The sequence below is a fragment of the Phyllostomus discolor genome, chromosome 1 (genome assembly GCF_004126475.2).
Source record: "Phyllostomus discolor isolate MPI-MPIP mPhyDis1 chromosome 1, mPhyDis1.pri.v3, whole genome shotgun sequence".
NCBI lineage: Eukaryota > Metazoa > Chordata > Mammalia > Chiroptera > Phyllostomidae > Phyllostomus > Phyllostomus discolor.
The window spans coordinates 73,844,571-73,863,608 of record NC_040903.2 but is presented as its reverse complement, the minus strand read 5'-3'; the positions used below and the strand labels follow the sequence as shown (position 1 = coordinate 73,863,608).

Sequence of the window (19,038 nt, the reverse complement as noted above, 5' to 3'; positions counted from 1 at the left end):
CTGGGTCAGAAGCCACCACTTCAAGTAATGTTCAGGAGTAATGGAGCCAAAGAGTTAACATCCCAAATACAGGGGAGAGGTCTTATAACTCAATGAAAAAGACAAGAAATACTAATAACAGAAACACAGGCAAAGAACGTGAACATGTTATTTATAAGAGAAGTTTGCTGTTTAAATCTCTTAACTTCCCTAATTATTAATGTAATTACAATTAAATATAATATGAAATTGTTGACTAATTTGACAAAGACTATAGATTCATAAAGCCCATTTTTGGTGGAGGTGTAGAGGCACAGTCACTATCATATGCTTTTGGTTGGGAACCTTTTTGGAGAGAAATTCAGCAATTCCACTTACAGGAATTTATCCTACAGAAATATCCAAACAAGTACCCATGACAAGTACCCATGTACAAAGATATTCACTGCATCGTTTTACTAGGGAAGCACTGGGATAATCCAAACATTGTTCATTAGAGCATTAGATAAATTATGGTATATCAGTATGATTAAGTTATATCTTTTTTTTTTAAAGATTTTATTTATTTTTAGAGAGGAAAGGGAGGGGGGAGAGAGAGACAGACAGACAGACAGACAGACATCAATGTGTGGTTGCTGGGGGTCATGGCCTGCAACCCAGGCATGTACCCTGACTGGGAATCAAACCTGCGACACTTTGGTTCACAGCCCACGCTCAATCCACTGAGCTACACCAGCCAGGGGATTAAGTTGTATCTTTACATATCTACAAAGAATGAAATAGACCCCTTTACTGTCATTTGCAAACATGTGCAAGATAAACTGTGAACCCCATGATGGTTGGGATCCTGATAATTTCACTCGCAATGAGATAACAAGGGCCTACCACCTGGCTCAAAGTAGGCATTCAACCTGTGTCTAATAAATGGAGATGCACTTAAGTGAAAGAAGTTGCAAAATATGATACATGAATCCATTTTCCTTTTTTGTAACACACACCCATACTTTTTACACACACTCTATTTTTAATAATTGGTTATTACTGGAGAGTGTGATTGGGATAGGGTCTTCTAGTTTTCACTTGTTTTCAAGGTTATAAATTCTAACTTTAAAAATGGTTTTAAAAATGAATGTGTATTAGTTTTTGGTAAGAAAAAATAATCTATAAGAATGATGTATACTTTTTACTCTTTGGTATTCTGAAGCTGGGCCTAAGGCAACTGGTGGTGGAAGCTTTGGACATAAACACATCGTCTGTTATGTTACCCGGGAAAGATGATGTCGGGCAGGGATGAGAACGAGGTGGCTGGAGACAGCAGCAAAACAAAGTCAGGAAAGGAGGGTGCTGGTTGCGTGTATTTTGCAACCCTTGGTGTACCTGCCTAAAGTTACTTCCTCTTGAAGCTCATTACAAGGCGTGTATTTTTAAAAGGAATGTGGACATGTGTAGGGGAAAAGCATCATAGATACCATTTAGGAATGCTTACCCTGTACAAGACCAGGCCCTCTGGCAAACACTCCACCTACACTGAGTCCTAGTAACAAACTAAAAAGTTCAAATATTGATGAACACATTTGACTCAGCAGAAAAGGACTTTGAGATTACAGGTTTAAACTGGATGCATCAAGTTCCAAGGTCTAAGCACTTTATTATTCTACTAAACTGCTCAAGGAACTAGCTGAGTGACAGAAAGGACTCCCTTCACAAAGCAATGGAGCTGTGTGGTATATCCAGGATTCATCATGAGGTGCTGGGCGGTGTGAACTAGTCCACACCTTAAGCTCCTAGTTGTGTTAACACATACAGTGGAAGCAATGAACTAACTATCTCTTTGGATTCCAACTTGGTTGTCCTGTTTCAAACTACGAAAAATAAGGCTTAGATGGTTTCTTTAAAATTGGAACCATGGCTCATGATAATCCTGTTAGTTCTACTAAAGCCAAATATTAAACCTGGAAAAAGTGGAATAACAATTTGTGTTCATGATTATGTGAAACATACAGCAAAAATATTCAAAAGTTGACAATACACACAGGAAAAATATAACAAACTGTAGATTTCAAGAGCTGCTTCCATATTCCTGTACTAGTATAACCAAAATCTTGTCTTCATCCAATAAGAGATAAATGTTCATAATCTACTGTTTAGAAAGAGAATCCTTTTTAATATAATTTGAAATGCTGATCCTCTGCTCTTCTGAACAGTAAAGTTCTAAAAGAATACTAACAGAAGTACAAATCTCCACTCCTTGCTCCCTTGGATCAGTTAAGTAGGAACACGGTTAAACACTGGCTGTATTATTATATTTCTTCAACTGTTTAACAATTTTAAACATCTCAACTTAAATACAAGTCCTGTTGTATAGTTTCATCTTCAATGTAAAGAATATTAATGATAAATCATTAATTCCCAGCACCTTTTTCTTCAAAGGATCTCAAGGAATTCTGACAATTTGGGCCCAAAGGTGCTTGGAGGGTGGCAGTCTTCCCTGAGGGAAACTAATGGGAAATCTCCAAGGGGAAGGCAACCATAGCTTCAATCAGTGGCCTCCAAACTTTTTTGACCATGGTTCACTCCAAGAAATACACTTTTCTTGCCCTGAACAGATGGCTCAATTGGTTAGACTGTGTCCTATGCACCAAAAGGTTGCGGTTCAATCCCCAGCAGGGCACATACCTAGGTTTAAGGTTCCATCCCTAGTCAGGAAGTGTACAGGAGGCAACTGATCCATATTTCTCTCTCTTTCCCTCCCCCTCCCTCCCTCTCTTCCTCTCTCTCTAAAATCAATAAGCATATCCTCAGGCAAGGATTTAAAAAATATTTTAGAAAAAAATACATTTTTCCTGATGACCTAAACGCATATATGTTTGCCATGCACATAAGTGAAACAAGTCTCATGAATTTATCCTTCCTGCATGTAGTGCACTCTGATATTTTCTAGTCTGTTCTATTTCACCATTATTATTATTGTTATTATTATTACTACTACCGCCACCACTGCTACTAGTACTACTGTTGTGGTCAGTGTTGGTGACAATCTGCTTAACTGATTTCATGACCCACTTTTAGGTCACAACCACTGGTGTAAAAAGCACTTCCTTAAGTGTCCAAGTTTTTCAGGGCTCTGTCTTCCACACTCTTTCTGGCTCCACCAGCATTCTCTCCCAGCTCCAATGACTATCGCTCTATGTGAGGACTCCATCCTGACCCCACTTTGGGGCTCCAGACCCATACCTCCAACTGCCCACTGGACTGCTCACTTTCACATTTCAAGAGCAACCTTAAAATCATGTCTGAAATGTATTTTATGACAACTCTTCATAGTCCTTAATAAATAGCACCAACTCCGCTGTCCAAGCCAGAAACATGGAACTTATCTCTCTTCCCCGCCTTCTCACAGACAATTAACCACTGAGTCCTGCTTATTACAACTTCTAAATTACCCTGAAGCCTTCTACTTCTCTCCACCCCCATTTCTCTTATCACTTAATGGGGCTACCACCAAAGGCCTTCAGTGTTGCTCCCCTCCAATCTACATGTCCCCCTGAAGCCAGAGTGATCTTTCAAGCATGCAAATCTCATCACAGGAGTTACCTCAGCAGGATGCCAACATCCTCAGGATGGAGCCCAGCTCCCAGCCGGCTTACCTGGAGCCCTCCATGTCTGGCCTCCCTCTCCTCTTTCTCCAGCCACACCTTGCCTTATTCCAAATTAGTGGCTCTCAAGTCTGTATGCACATTTGGATCACCAGATTTTTAAAGTTTTAAAAATCTCAGTGCCCAGGCCTCACTTCAGGACAATTAAATCTGAATCTATATAATAGACAACCAGGGGGTCCTCTGCTTTGGATGTAGAAGGTCTCAGAAGTGCTCTCATCCCCCAATTCACACATCCTCAGCTCCAACCCTAAACTTATCCCTCAAGACTCTGCTTAAATGTCATCTTCTCAAGGGTCATATTCATTAACCCCCAGGCCTAGGGAGGTCCCCCATTCCATGTTCCCACAGAATCCTTAATTTCCTTTATCACAACCTGGTAGGCTTTAAACTTTCCTAGCCTGCCATTAAATGGCTACTCAATGAATACCTACAAATGAATATAAGAATAAGTAAATTCTACTATCAAATATGACAGAAAGCCACAGTTGAGGAAAGCTTACGAAAAAGAACTATGTGCAAAAACAGATGTGCAGGACATAAACCAACACCTATGACATCTCTGAAAGAATAGCTCATTTCTGTGGAGTGTGCAGTGCTGGCCAGCGAAGGCCACTTGGTGCCTATAATCAATCACATCTTCCTATGAAAGTGTTCCCAAAGGCACATATCTCATTGTCGTTGTCTTCCTAGTTCATCAAAGATAGACAGGAAGTTGTGTCTCCCATTTGACAAATGAGAAGGCTAAGCTGCTTCCCCAAAATGACCAAAGTAAACCAGAAGAAGAAACCCCAGATCTGGGCCACACATCTGCTGTTGTTCCAGGCACCAGGCTCTCTCTTCCAGAGTAAACAGTGGAACAGTGGACTTGTAAAGAATGCTGAAGCTAACATTCCTGTAGCAACTCCTGAACTGCATTTCACGTAGTACTTACTAAGGTACCCATTAAAGTCTCGCTAGTAATTGAAAAAATTATATATGTGCAATGAGAATGAGTTAATGTTAACACAAGAACTTTAACTTTTGCATCTCCTGATTTTTTTACTTTTATGTTGTACCTTGACCCTGCATTTTTTTGTGGGGTTCTTTACATTTTATATGTAGGTATAAAGTCATATTTGAGATATAATTCCATTAACCATACAAGTAACTTCATAAGCTATTATGTTGCATCAACTTTTTCTGTAGAAATAAATTGTTAAGGATATTATTCCTGGAACAGAATAAATTCTTGGAATTACTGAGTAACTTATGTGCGTACCACTGTTCCAAGAACACATTACTTATTTTATCATGACAAACTAAAGTTATTAATCTTCCGCCTTCCATTTCAACAATGAGAAATGCTGGGAGATGCACAAGCACCTGCATTACATTTCGGTTCAACTTTATATCATCCATAAACATCTCTGTTTGGACACCTCATCCAAACAAATGCTCACAGAATACCCTATGTAGCATTCAATTTTATGAAACTATAAAAGTTCCTTGCTGTTAATTACAGAGACAAATGTCTCATCACACATTTGGTTACCAGATAGCATAATTAGTTTTCTCCATTAACCTTTCAGATATAAAATTTGATTTCCAAGTAAAAAAAACATTGTAAAACCCTTGGAATTCAAATAGCACAGTATATTTGTACATGTTTGGAAAAAATAGGCATACTAAGAAAACAGTTTTATGAATTATTATTTATAAGGATACTGATTGTCTGGAATACTGAATGAAAATCTGTCTAAACTTCTTAATGATTTTATAATATATGATCAAATATGCATGTAATAAGCTGTCCTGTATATAGAAAGGAGACACAAAAACCTGACCATGAATGGAATGTGCCCTTTGCTCTCTCTTCCAGGTATGGCAATGTGGCTCAGCTGAGCCATCACAGCTTTCCTTTGTTCCCCAGTCAGACGGGCATCTGAGAGACATCCCATGAGGGAAGGGTCTCAGGTCTATGGCAATGCAACACTTTTTTCTACTCAAAGCTAAATGACCCCACAGCCTTGGCTTACTAAGGACCAGTTCTAGCTCATATATGCAGGGGTGTTTTTTGTTGTTGTTGTTGTTTTTCATTTTTTTCATTTTTTTTAATTTTACAATTTTTTAATTGTCTTTCAAGTATAGTTTTCTGCCTTTTTCCCCCACTCCTCCCCATCACCCCACCCCTCCCTCCCTCCCTCCCTCCCCCATTTCTACCCTCCCTTATTGTTGTCCATATGTCCTTTATAATTGTTCCTGTAAACCCTTCACCCTTTTCTCCCTTTATCCCCTCCCCAGCAGGGGTGTTTTTGATTGTTACAGTGACTAGATGGACGGGTGCTCCCAACATTTATGTATGTTTATGCTGCCAATGTTCAGAGGCTTGAATCCAGACCTGCACTGTGTGGGACAGTCCTGCATAAACTGTCCTGATTCAACAGACCATCCCACTCAGATCAGCTTACTGGTGGCAAATTACATTTTAACCTGTTTTAAATGGCACTCATTCATTTATTCAAAATCACTTATTGTGCATCTACTCTGGGCCAAGTATTATACACTAGGAACACAGAAAACTCAAGGTCTTGTCCTGCAGGAATTCAAGCTGAGACCTGAGGAGATGTAAAGGATCACACAGACAAGGGTGGCAAGGGTCATTCTAGGCAGAAAGCAGCACAGCAGACGCCAAGGCCACAGTACTGCAATATCCCAGTGGGGCCTTCACATGGTGTGATGAGTCTGCAAGGCCTCAGCAGGGCCAGCATCCACACAGGGGCAGAGGTGTATATACTATTTCAGAGTTAGACATATAGGGGCCTGTCATTAACCTAATGAAAAAGAAAAATACATAATGAAAAATAAACATTCCCTTGTCAGTGCTGACATATTTTACTCCTGATTTGTGAGGTCCAGTTAGCTACTAGGAAGGTGTATAAATTTTCACCCTGAAAGCCAAGGCAGGAGCTTAGAGGTAAAAGAGTTGAAAAATAAAGTTTCAAAGTGGCCAATTTCACCACTCTATTTTGAATGTAAAACTGGACTTCTCACTCATTCACTGAGCATCTACTGATGTTTGTTCTGTGACCAGCGTGGCGCTGGGTGGGGGAGACACTGAGATGATCTTTGGGGAGTTTCCAACCCAGTGGCAGAGACACAGAAGTGAACTTTGGTAGAGATATGCTCGGAATGCTGTGGAAGAGCAGAGGAGGGGGAATCAGTGAAAACCACCTGGAGGAAGTCAGGTCAGTTTAGGGTCTTTATGGATAACAGAAAGCCATGCAAAGAAGAGGAGCAGGGTGCTACTGTGGCATTCCAAGCAGAGGTGGCACGTGCAGCCACTGAAGTGAGAAAGTGACTGGCCTAAAAAGACAGGAAGTAGGGCCCATTGCAGGCAAGAAAAATGGTTGGGTGTGGCAAAAGCCTGGGAGGTGGGAAGTGTCAGGAAGAAGCTCAAAGTAGACAGGTGGCAGTGCGTGCAGGGATGCTTACAAGGATGCTCAGGCATGCTTACAAGCCTGAGTTGTAACCCAAAAGCCACAGACAATGAAGAAGCTCAGGCAGGCGAGTCACCCTCAGAGCTGTGCACAATGCTCTGAGAAGCTTAAAGGTAGCCCCTGGGTAAATCATTGTAGGTTCCCTGTCTGCTTCCTTCCCCAATCCATGGCCCAACCCCTGCTACTGCTGTTACATTCCTTTCCAGGTAATCTTCTCTCCAATAATTTGTTAACTTGAAAGAATAACAGACTTGCCGTGAAAACTCCTAGATCTATTTTTAACCTTGAAAAGCAAAACACACTGTTCCAAAATCTTTATTTTATCTTATAGATGGCCATGTTATTCTCTCCCAAAAGTAAAAATCTATATTCCCATGGGAACCAGAGAGGCTAAATTGTTAATATATCTCCTTAGATCCTGTCCTTTGTGGAGATTTTTAAAAAATGATTTGCTTAGATCAGTATAGGAAAAGCAAACTATCACACATGTCAGTTACAGGGTGGTGGCTGAACCCACCAAGCCTTCAGGCCTTGGGAAGCAGGCCCAGCCCCCGCTGTATTCAGGGACTGCTCCCTCCCAATTGTGACTTTTGCCATCCTCTGCTGTTGTTTAATGCATCGCTTTGTTTTCTTAAATTAAGGTGGGAAAAGTTGCCTTGTGGACCTGAGAACTAGACAATGCCAAAATCAATTTATGAACAGGTCAATATTACCTTAAGCACTTCAATGTTACAGCAGAATTCCAAACCAGCAGAGCATATGCTATTTTTCAATTTTGTGTTTCAACATGTAACTGGCTTTCAAAAAGATTTCAAGTTGAATCTCACAAATCAACACCGGACACCCCAAATTTCTGTGCTGGTTTAGTATATTTAAAAGGCTTCTTTCAGTTAAATGAGGCACATTTTAGTTTGGGTCACTAAACATCTCTGAAGTCTCAACACAGCAGTCTATTTTAAAACAAATATTCAGAGCCCTACACAACAGTGTCCAATATGTTCACGCATTCAGATAACAAATACTTGAACTTTTTCTTGAGATACCTTCCAATTCAGAAGAAGAGGGAGAAGGGAATAATATCAACAAGAATACAGCATTTTCTCCTTTGAAAAACTGTTTTACCACATAAAATTTTCTATGTGCTATAGGAGAACCTGACGAGGAGGTAGGGCCAATGCTGCTATTCTATCACAGAAGATAAAACCCTCAAGAGTTTTGTCCAAGGTGTTATTAACTGTTCGCCTGAGACCCCAACCAAGGTTTTCTGACTTTAAACCTATCTTCTTTCTACTATGCTTTATAAACTGAAAAGGCTCCTGGGTAATATTTGAATTGGCCTTTAAAGGCTGATCGGAGAGACAGGATTATAACACTATACGGAGCATGGACATGGGGTAAGACATGGAAGGAGACAGAATACTGGTATGCAGAACCCGGATGGTGAAAGGAACCAAGGTGAAAACAGGAAAGGTACTTCAGGAAAAATAACAAGAGACCAGTTAGACACAAGCAAATGTTTTTTGTAAGGGGGGGGGGGAGAAATAAAGCTAGAAAGGTAAATTAGAAAAAGTCAGCCAACAGCAAAGGAGGGAGTGGGCCTCCCTTCCTCAGAGGCTGCATGGCCAAGCGCAAAGAATGTGGCAAGCCACGTCCAAGTCCAGGCTCTTATCCACAAGCTATATGACTTCAGGCAATCTGACATTTCCATTTTTCTCATCTAAAATGGACATAACAATACCCTCTCAGAACAATAACCCTCTGGTGTGAGGGTTAAATGAGATACAGTATGGGAAGTGCCCAGTATATAGTAGATGTTAAGCAAACCTCAGTTCTTTTCTTCCCAAAGGGGCCCTGGGACTGTGCCATGTTGAAGTTTTTGCCCATCTTTCTCCTACTTATGGTTCCCCTTCACATCTGGAAGTCCCACTCTGCTGGGGAGAGGATGCGGGCAAGTGATGTGGGCAGAATGAGAGGGGAGGGACTGCACTGAGCTGTCACATAGTGAAGGGTGCAGAACTGGATGTCACTACTACTCACCGTGTGACCTTGGGCAAATCACTTCCATCTCTGAGCTCCGCTTCCTGTTTGTGTAACAGATATAAACACCAACCTTATGATGCAGTTGTGATATTAACTAAGTGATGAAAAAGTGTGAGGCAGTGTGTGTGAGAGAAAGAGAGAGAGAGGAGAGAATGCTTCATTTTTTACTACATTAATTAATATAAAAATTATGAATTAAATGTTTTCTTATCTCCTGCATCCAGGAGTAAATTCACGAAATTCTCAAGACAGTAATTGAAAACAATAGGTCCTATTCTTAAAAACAGCCACAGTGAAAGGGACCGAAGCCAGTCAGTTTGTGGTCTGGAAGAACATCCGAGGGACTTTCAGGTTGTCTCATAACGAAGAGCACTGCGATTTTATGATATTAGTCATAATTTAAAACAACACTGCATACAAAAACCATTCTCGAAGCCCTAAATACCTTTTAAGTAACTAAAATAAAAATTGTAAGTAGTTGCCTCACAGCACCAAACTTATAAATCAAAACTAATTAAAATTCAGGGCTATCGTGACTTCTCATTTACACGGTAACTAGTTGGTAAATTAACAGATGGTGTAAAAATTACTCCTTACATCATTTTTTAAAGGACAAAAAGTATGACAACCAGGGAATACAGAAAATTCAACGTATTTTACAATAAAACAACTGTTTATACCTCTACCCCTGAAACTGCTTTTGCAGCTATGTTTTGGACCTACCTACAGCACAACCAGATACACTTTTAGTGCGGCAGGAAACCTTGGGAACAATCTAGATGGAGGTCTTTAAATGGGTTTTGAGGGTAACCTAAAGAGCTGCAAAGACCCACAGAGGTCAGGGGGCAGAGGAATGTGGGATGTGGGGCAAGGTGCTCTGCGTCTCCTCCACCTGCCTCCGGCAGCCCCATCCCCTTTCATCTGTGAGAAATGCTGGGGGCTCCACAGGGGAGTGGACTGAACAAAGCATTTCATGGGGTTAAGGGCCTGGTTCTGCAGACAGACCCTGGTTTTCTCCTGGTTCTGTCACTGAGAAACTCTGTGAACTCCTCCAATTCCTCATCCATAGACTGTGAATGATAATATTTTTGTTGGGACAATTAGTGGAACAACATACACAGAGTCAGTAGCATAGTGCCTGACACACAGCCAGCTCTCCATAAATGACACCTACTATTATTGGCCACATTCCTAACCCCAAGAGCCACTCTTAGTGTTCTCTCCCCTTCGCTCCACCACCAAAAAAGGGGAGAACAGACATGAAGAAGGTCAGGGACATGAGGACATAGTGGGACCATGGAGCTGAGGGCGGAGCTTTAGAAAGAGAAACCGAGGTGAAACATTCTTGTTTCCAAACAATGTGCCTTTGGGGGAGGAGGGCTTTCTTTTCCTCCCTCTTGGACCTTCATTTTATTTGAGGTTGCTCCTCACTCTTGGAACTCTAGCCACAGATACAGCGAAACATCAGAGCTTGGAAGAAAGCCCAGCTCCCAAGTGCTTTTGGGACAAACAAGAACAGGGCAGGACCCAGGCCACTGGACTCTAGGGGAAGAGCCCTCCCATCTCACACATGGACCCGTCCCCTTCTCAGGAAAAAAATTACACTGTAGTTTGGGCGTAACTCCCTCACTTAGAAAAGTAGGAAGGAATTTTTTGAGCATGTCATCTTTGAGGAGACTCTGGGGACCCTGGTGGGGGCAGCTATCGTCAGGAAAGAGATTCAACAATTCAGAGATCGAAACCCTGCTCACTTGGCATGGCTACTACACCTGTGCTTTATTTTCTGAAAGCTGTATAGATGAACCAAATATTAAAAAGAACCTCAGGATCTGGCACATAATTGGAGCTCAATAAATATTTGTTAAAAGAATGCATAATTGATGTTGAACACCTGAAAAATAGACATGTGTCAAATTCATATACTGTAACAGTAAATCTAAACCAACATGCAATGTATACAAAGAGATTTTATTAAGTGTTTGTGTTGTTGTTTTGAATAAAAAACTAATTAACTGCCTCATTAAAATACTTTCCAAAAGTGCCTTGTTACCAGTTAAGGTTTCTTTGATGATCCTTGAACTTGCCTGGCTCAACTTGCTATAGGGAACAGATCTTTGGACAGGAGATTTGAATTCACTCCAGGGTCTACTGTTTGTGAGCAAGTCACTTAATTCCGAGCTTGCTTCCTCCTCTGGGCAGTGGGATTGATAACAGCCCCCTTAGCCACCTCATAGGAATACTGTAAAAATCATGAGATGTCAGATGTGAAGGGACATTCTGAACTACGAAATGCAGCCCTCACGTAAAGTCTGATTTTAATGACCCTCTTATCTGCTGCTGTGGCTCTCACCACCCCTCCCACCTGCAATCTCCTCCAACTGCCCCCTGTCTATTCAAATCTTTCCCTAGTTCAAGGTCCAGCCTCTCAGGAGCTCTCCACCAGACCCTGAACTGGGTCCTTCCTTCCAACTCTGCTTTTGCCCACTGCCCTAAATGGTTCACGATTGTCATTTAATTATCGCTCACACAGAGAGGCAGAACAGGGGGTGTTTACAGTTTAGGCAGACCTGCAGGGGATCCCAGCCGTAGCACTTGCTATTTGAGACCTCTGGCAGGCTACCGAGCATCTCTAAGTCTCATCTACAAGGCTGGGATGATAATGATTCTTACTGATTTGCTCTCAGAATCAATGAGATCATTCCCAAAAAGGACTCTGTTCAAGATGGCATACAGTGAGCACTCAAACAATTGTAACTGTTATGACCACTGAATCTTGTTCCTTCACTGCGTCCTGAATTTGTTCTATCTCCTCAACTGGATTTTCATCCTTGAGAGCAGGGACCCTGCTCTATACATTTATTTCATTACTCTCAATCCCCTTCTATTCCAGAAACCCCACTTTCATTCTAGAAAACTGCTGAGTTCATAGCCTTTTCCCCACAAACATCTGTTGAATTGATTAAAAGGAGTTAAGTAGTTTTTCTCTAAGCAGCGCTCGAATCTTCACCTTAGTCCATCGCAGCCAGCCTGACAAAGTCAGTGCGCACAGGGCAAAGTAACCTCTGCTGGCCCTGTTATCACTGAAAATGTGTGCCTCCCAGAGCACACGGCCGGGCTGTTCCCACCGTGGAGCTGCCCTCCCATGCTGGACGGCCTACATAGTCAACAGCCTAAAAATATTGCAGAGAAACAGATTTCCTGTGGGGACTTCTGCCAAATTCTGGAGCACTCTCTTTTCCCAAGATGCGAACTTGAATCTTATAGGTGCGGGTAGTGTCAAGGGTAACACACGTGTGAACACATAAAATCCTGTACAATAACACGAGGGCCATGTTTTAGGCTGCATTATAGGTAAAACAGTTCTTCTGGTGTTCTGTTAACAAATTTCCTTGGATGTCATAAACCTCACACCATTTTCTACACAGTAATAAGTAATATTATGGATACATGTTGGTGACTTAGAAAACAAACATGATTTAAATCTACATTTCAGAAGAGTAATAAACTAAAAAAATGGCCATTTTATAACATCGTCAACAACAAAACTCTCAATTTTATATGCTATCTGTAACTATTCCCAATTGCCCTAGAAATTATGTTTGTGTAATTACTTGCTCTTCCACTGGAGATTGCAAAATAAAATGTTTTTTAGGAACCATATCAAACCTTGCCCACAATGAGCAAAAGATTGAGAAGTAACTCAGGCACACTTTCATACTGTTCAGTCTTTTGTCTCTTAATGTCTAAGTCCTTCTTGCCCAATTTGGAAAGCTTATCCCAACCCTAGTGTTTCACTGATGTTATCTTATTGTCCTGGACTCGAGCTAGGAAAAATAAAAGCAGAGATTTCTGCCCCTTTGAGAGCGTACATTTTACTGAATTTTGAGCACTAGTATCTTCCCATTCTTCATCCTCCACTCTCTCATAATCAGAATCAACCTACTGTAAAGCGTCCTTCCTACTTTCCAGATACACAGCAGAAAGGGGTGGGGGGGGGGAGCCGGCTTCACTGCAGAATACTAAACCAAAGACATGATGTTCTATTTTTATGATAAATGTAAATTTTCTACTACTAATAGACAAGTTCTTCATTTCAAATGGATAAATCAAGTGGTACCTAGATACAGAATTCCAACCAATCGAGTTTAGGGAACTGAAAATATAGAATTCCAACTGATTAAGAAACTGGAAAGAGTACAATCCGAGAACATTCTCCTTCTGGGTCATCCCATTTCACTTGACTATTAACCTTTTGGTTTTTAGTTTTCTTAACAATAAACAGGCGTTGAGAGCAGTGCTGGCCTCAGTAATATTCTCTAATATTCTCTCCCTCAATGGGAGGATCCATGTGCCTTCAATGATCACTTGTGTAAGAAATGCTATGTCCCTCCTATTTTCTATTAATCTCTGTTTGACTTCTTGGTCATTTGCCACCCACACTTTCTCTTCCTCAAAGCAAAGAGAGATCCTGGTGACAGACCACTACATGCATCTGGCTTTCACATTGTTTTAATTTGTAGCAATACACACCTGGGCCTGAGCAGCAATCTGCTCCCTGAAACCCTGTGAACTCTCCCCAGGGAGATGGCAATTCTGGCCCTTGCTTTTAATCACTCTTGCCCAGACTTTCTCCCCTTCTCTGCTTCCTTGTTGGGCAGCATCTGACCTTCCCCCTACTACCAGCAGTGGAGAGGCATCCAGGATGGGCAAGGTCACAGCCATATGCCACCATTTACTCTCCACTATGATTTTATGGGTCCTTCACTCCTAGAGGCAAAATCCTAATTTTGGGCTGATGGTCTTCAGATAACAAACTGCACATGTAAGGTACCAGAAACTACACATAAGAAGAGTAGCAACATTTTGGGGCTACCTATTCATTAATCTTGCAGCTACATTTGTCAGAAGGTCTCAAAGACGCTGCTTTTGCTCTGTGTCCCTGAGCTGAGCTAGGAATGAGGACAGCGAGAGCAAAGCATGGCTAGTCTCTGACCCCAAATGTTGGCATGAAATGAACACAAAGCCAGGAAAACGAGGAGCTGTGCTGTGATAACTGGTACTAACTCTCAAGAGGGGGTTAGGCAGACAATCACACTTTTATTTTCCTTATGCTTTTTGACTGTAGATTTAATTTAATTTTGTCATGGCAGGATTAGCAACCAGGCCACAAAGGTGAAGGGACATAATAATAAGACAGCGTATTAATCCTCTATCCCACCCAAGGCAGAGAGGTAAAACCAAACAAATAGCAGCTTCCTGGAAATTGAATTTCTGTTATCCAGATGTCAAAGATGTAATACCCCAATTACACAAACTATTGCCAGTGAAGCGTGCCAGCGAATATGCAATGTAAATGGGGTGAGCACAGAGCGACAAAACTGCACCGTCAGCATCTGGCTCTGGGAGTGAGTGATAATTAGCACTGTGTGTAGACACTAATAAACATTTATGTCTGAAATTACAACTTTTACCAATGTTAATAAGGAATATATTGGCAATCTGTAAAATAAAAGGTCTTGAAAAGAATGTCATACACTAAGCAATGGCAAACATTTCCCTCTCTGGCACAATCTCCTCCCCCCGCCACCTTCCCAGCTAATTGCAAATGGCCATACTGTTTTGCTGAGAAATTAACTGACATAGGAACCTACCTAAAAACATGGGGTGTGTCTCTTTGGCCTCCCCATTGACATCATTGCTGAATTCTGACAGTTTATATATCTCATGGTGATAATCTGGGATGAGAAAACAACCAAAAATTAGAATTCTAATGACCTACACTATATGCATAAGCAATGAAAACTAGAGTCTCGTTATATACAGTATGGATAACCTATACTTTAATTTATAAATGTAATTTTCCATAACTCGATCAATCACAGAATTTGTAGTTACTAATAACCCCTAAAACATTGCTTGCTCTGAAGTACACAAACTTGAAATATTACTTTGACTTTAGAAACAGTTTTGCTTGACCACATGGTTTTCACAGGAAATTTGGCCACAGATGCCAATTATTGGGCTTCTCTTCTCTCAAATGAAAAGGATGTTTATAAGGAAAATAAAACCTTGCCCAATCATAGGCCAAGGGAGGATTCCAAATATATCTCCACAACCTGTTTTCATGAGCATATGAATAATATATGCTTTAGAGTTACCTGGTACTCAGTTTACCTAGAAAAAGTCCCCTCCTTTAAGCAGCTTATAGGCAATAACACTGCAAAAATACTGACTTATTATTTCACATATAGTATAATTAGGATAAGCAAGATTCCCATCTTTCACACATGAGTCTTCTGCATTCAGCTACTGTACTTTTAATATGCAATAGTTTATTTTCTAAAAAGCACCTGCAGAGCAGAGAGAAGAATCAGACCTATAATTTAGGGGGAAAAGAAGAAAAACTTTCCATGTCAGTCAAACTTCAAAATACAACGTTTTGCAAGCTTCTCTACAGAGGCTACCGTGCTTTGGTGATCTGTTTCTGAAAAATAGGATTGCCTAGGTTAAGTAAATAGAAGTTCCTTCTTAACAGCTATCCCTTCTTTTTTTTTTTTTTTGCAGGGGGGTGGTGGAAGGGCTTGGACCTCACCAAACAAGGTCTATAGAAGTATTCTCATTTTTGAGATAAAATAGTAAGTTCCCTGAGGTCACAAATAAGAAAGCAGCCTACATTCCTGAATGAATCAGATAGACAAACAGGCCAGTCACACAAGGAGAGATTTTTGAACTAAATGACTGAGTAATCAACACTGCTGGGGGGGAAATGTACATAGAAAGAGGAAAGAGCCAAATATTTTGAATTCATAAAATTACTTCAGACCTCTTTCATTAAACAGTGTCAAACTAAAGGAGAGGAAACATAGGAACAGATCTTCAAACTGTCTTTAAGAAAACCATTTTCAGACCAACCAAAAGCAGGCTTTATTGACTCTGCATCATATTAGCTTAGCTTAGCATGAAAATATCTATTACTTGCAATTGCCCTCTAATTTTCATCAGCTTATATGTGACTTCTCCAGGTTGTTAAGACAACTGCCTTGCTCTCTACTCTGATGTTAAGGCAACCAAGGAAAAACGGACAGGTTCTGTGGTTTGTTTTTGACCTTAAGTTGATTCAAAGGTAAACTCAATATTAGGACTTGTGACACTGCCATGAAAAAAAGTCACCTGTCTCTCATTTAAAGCGACACATGCGTTTCCATAAACATTTTTCATCTGTTCTTACCTCAAATTCTGACTGTTTTTTTAAAAAGTCAAATCAGGAAAATAAAGACTCCAACAAGTAACTGCACACAAAACGTTCCACTGATGACACCATTCAACTTTCCCCTCCCCTGACAGAATCAACCCGAGCCCAGAGGCTCGGGTGTACACCTGTTAAATCGTCAGGAACTGGCTAGATTTTTTTTTTTTATTGATACTTAACTGAACTGGTAAGTGATCTATTCTAAGACACCTCTGCAACCCAAACAACGCATCTAGAAAAGATTTCGGATATCAACAATTCTTGCTTGGGCTTGCACGGTTCATGAGCTTCTTTCTCGTTCTTAAAAGAACCACTACCACTCTTTCCCTTCTCTTTGGGGGGAAAAAATCCCCAAGCCCATAACCATTGGTCGGGATCGGTGTCCGCACGGCCTGATGGAAAGGCAGTTCTCCCCCAGCCCCCAACCTGGCCGCAGGAGTGGAATACCAAAGAGGGCTCTCGGCTCCCCAAGTGTTATTGTTTGCTAATTCCCTTAGTGTCCTCCGACTTGTTTACGCGGAATAACAACCTCCTGCCTCTCTCCCGTACAACTTTGCTCGCCTCCTGGCAAGTGCAGCCGCGGCCCCCATCGGGAGGGAACTCGGGGTCCCGGAGCCTGGAACCGGGCGCGGGCCGCGCGCGGAGCTGTTTACGCGGCGCCACGTCCTTGCCCGCTGCCTGCACGCCCGGCCCGGCGCCGCTTACCTCCGCTCACCAGTTTGAAGCTCTGGGATTTCCTGCTCCTTTTCCTCTCGGAGAACTCCATGGTGCTGTAGGAAGGGCTGCGGCCGGGGGCGGCCGAGGCGGCGGTAGCAGCGGCTCGGGCTCTTGTCACCCGGCAGCGGGAGCGCCGGGACCAAGGTCCGTCTGTGGAATCCGCAGGGGGGAGGCCAAGGGAAGGGAAGAACCACCTCGAACCCTCTCGGGGGCTGCGGCGCGCCGAGCTCGGCAGGAGGCGCTTTCCCGGGAGAAGTTGCCCCCTCCCGTACGCCCCCCGGGTCCCCTCCACAAGCCCCCCGACCCTGGTTCCTTCCTGGCTTCTGGGAAAACCCGGCCGGAGCCGAACTTTCCGTTGGGGAGCGAGTTGGGGGCGGGGAAGGCGGGCCGGGGCGGCGGGCGCCCCGGGATGTCGCCGCCGGCCGGCCTGGGCGCAGCTCGGGACCCGGCGGTGGCGGCGGCGAGCGCGGCCCTGGGGACGCGGCGGTCCGGCAGCAGGCGGGTTGAAGGCGGCGGCGGCGGCAGCGACGGGGTGCGAACCGGGTCGGGGCGCTGACCGCCCCCGCGGGAGGAGGGGCACCGGGAGGAGGCGGCGCCGCCGGGACCCCGGGGCCACCTGCTGGCGGAGCGCAGCCGCGGCCATCCCCGGGGGCCCGGGCCGCCACCCACTAACCTGGCCGCGCGCGCGCCGGGAGGAAGAGCCGGAGGCCGCAGCGCCCTCCTTTGGCCTGGCCGGCCTTCCCCCGGGGGTCCTTAGGTCGGCGCCTCGGGGGTCGAGAAGTGGCGGCGCTGTAGCTGGTTCGCCTCTAGGCACTCCCTGGGGAGGATCTGGTTATAAATAGTCTTGAGTGTCGGGGACCCTTCTGGCCAGCCCCTCCTTGCCTTGAGATCCAGAATGTCCAAGGGCCAGACTCACTGGGTTTAGGCAAGTTTTAGGAAAAACAAATGTCAGAAACTTACCCATCTGCGCTCCTCAAGGAAACGAAGAGATTTTAGAATTTATTGGTGAGATGGGTATAGTAAGAGTGAACTTCAATTCTTCACCCCAATACAAGGAGGGAGGGAGGAAGATCCGGAGTTATATTTAAGGAGAGAACTTGGAATGTGGGACTTGGAGCGGGTGGAAGGGTGAGGGGTGCAACGCCTGGGTGCTTGATTGCTCTGACTCTTAGGGAAGAAGTGGGCAAGGCAGGTGCAGGGGACTCAGCCACTTGATGTAATAGTGCCAAAACCATTGATATAAACAGCACCCCATTTCTTTCTCACAGCATCTTTAAGGTAGGAATGGAAAAGAAATTTACACCACCTAGGAATAGCTGTAAAGCAGAATCTGACATGCTTTAAAGTACCTGGTCAAACCGATCATTTCTAGACCCATTTCTAGAGAGTAAAGAGGTAGACAACACATCCAGCACTGTGGCAAATTCAGGTGGCCCCAAAAGAGTATATAGAAATAAGAGAGGGGTATGTTAATAAAGGTGGTAAGTTCTGCTGTGGGTCTCACTCAAATAAGGACACAGAGCCACTCAGGGTCCACTCTTACTAAACGGGGATATTCAGAGTAGAACAACTGGGGGAAAGGGGGAAGTTGGAGGTAACCAGCATAAACATACACATGCTGGGAAGCAAAACCAAGGAACAAGGTAGCAACCAAGTAGTTGAAGGAGGGCCTGGTACACATCCTGAGGTCTTAGGTATTATGCAGCAAGCAGGAAAGCAATTACACCTAGCCAAGGTGAGGGGGAACTGATCATTTCGTTAAATCAAACCCTAAAGTAAGAGGTTCTTAACTTTTTTGGTCACTGTCTCGGATATTATATTCAAAGCTCAGGTCCCTTTCCCCAGAAAGTATGTATAGGACAAACAAAATTTTGTAGATTTCTTGGAGTTCTTAGAACCCTTGGAGTTCCAAAAGGGG

The 19,038-nt window shown here is 43.0% G+C and overlaps 1 protein-coding gene across 12 annotated transcripts in view; it reads right to left on the bottom strand.

The window, feature by feature from the left end:
• The window catches only part of BEND7 (BEN domain containing 7), an 86,816-nt gene extending 69,033 nt beyond the window's left edge, over positions 1 to 17,783 (bottom strand). For 4 of the 12 annotated variants that reach the window (XM_036024749.1, XM_036024755.1, XM_036024748.1 and 1 more), the window contains exons 1-2: positions 17,109 to 17,777; positions 14,806 to 14,889 (exon numbers count right to left, since the gene is read on the bottom strand). In XM_036024749.1, the coding sequence (XP_035880642.1) occupies positions 14,806 to 14,889; positions 17,109 to 17,763 (739 nt within the window). In that variant the 5' untranslated portion in view covers positions 17,764 to 17,777. Of the gene's footprint in view, positions 1 to 14,805; positions 14,890 to 17,108 lie in introns of all 12 variants that reach the window. The other 8 variants (XR_004902915.1, XR_004902918.1, XM_036024788.1 and 5 more) reach the window with 6 other exon arrangements.
• Positions 17,784 to 19,038: the final 1,255 nt, after the last annotated feature.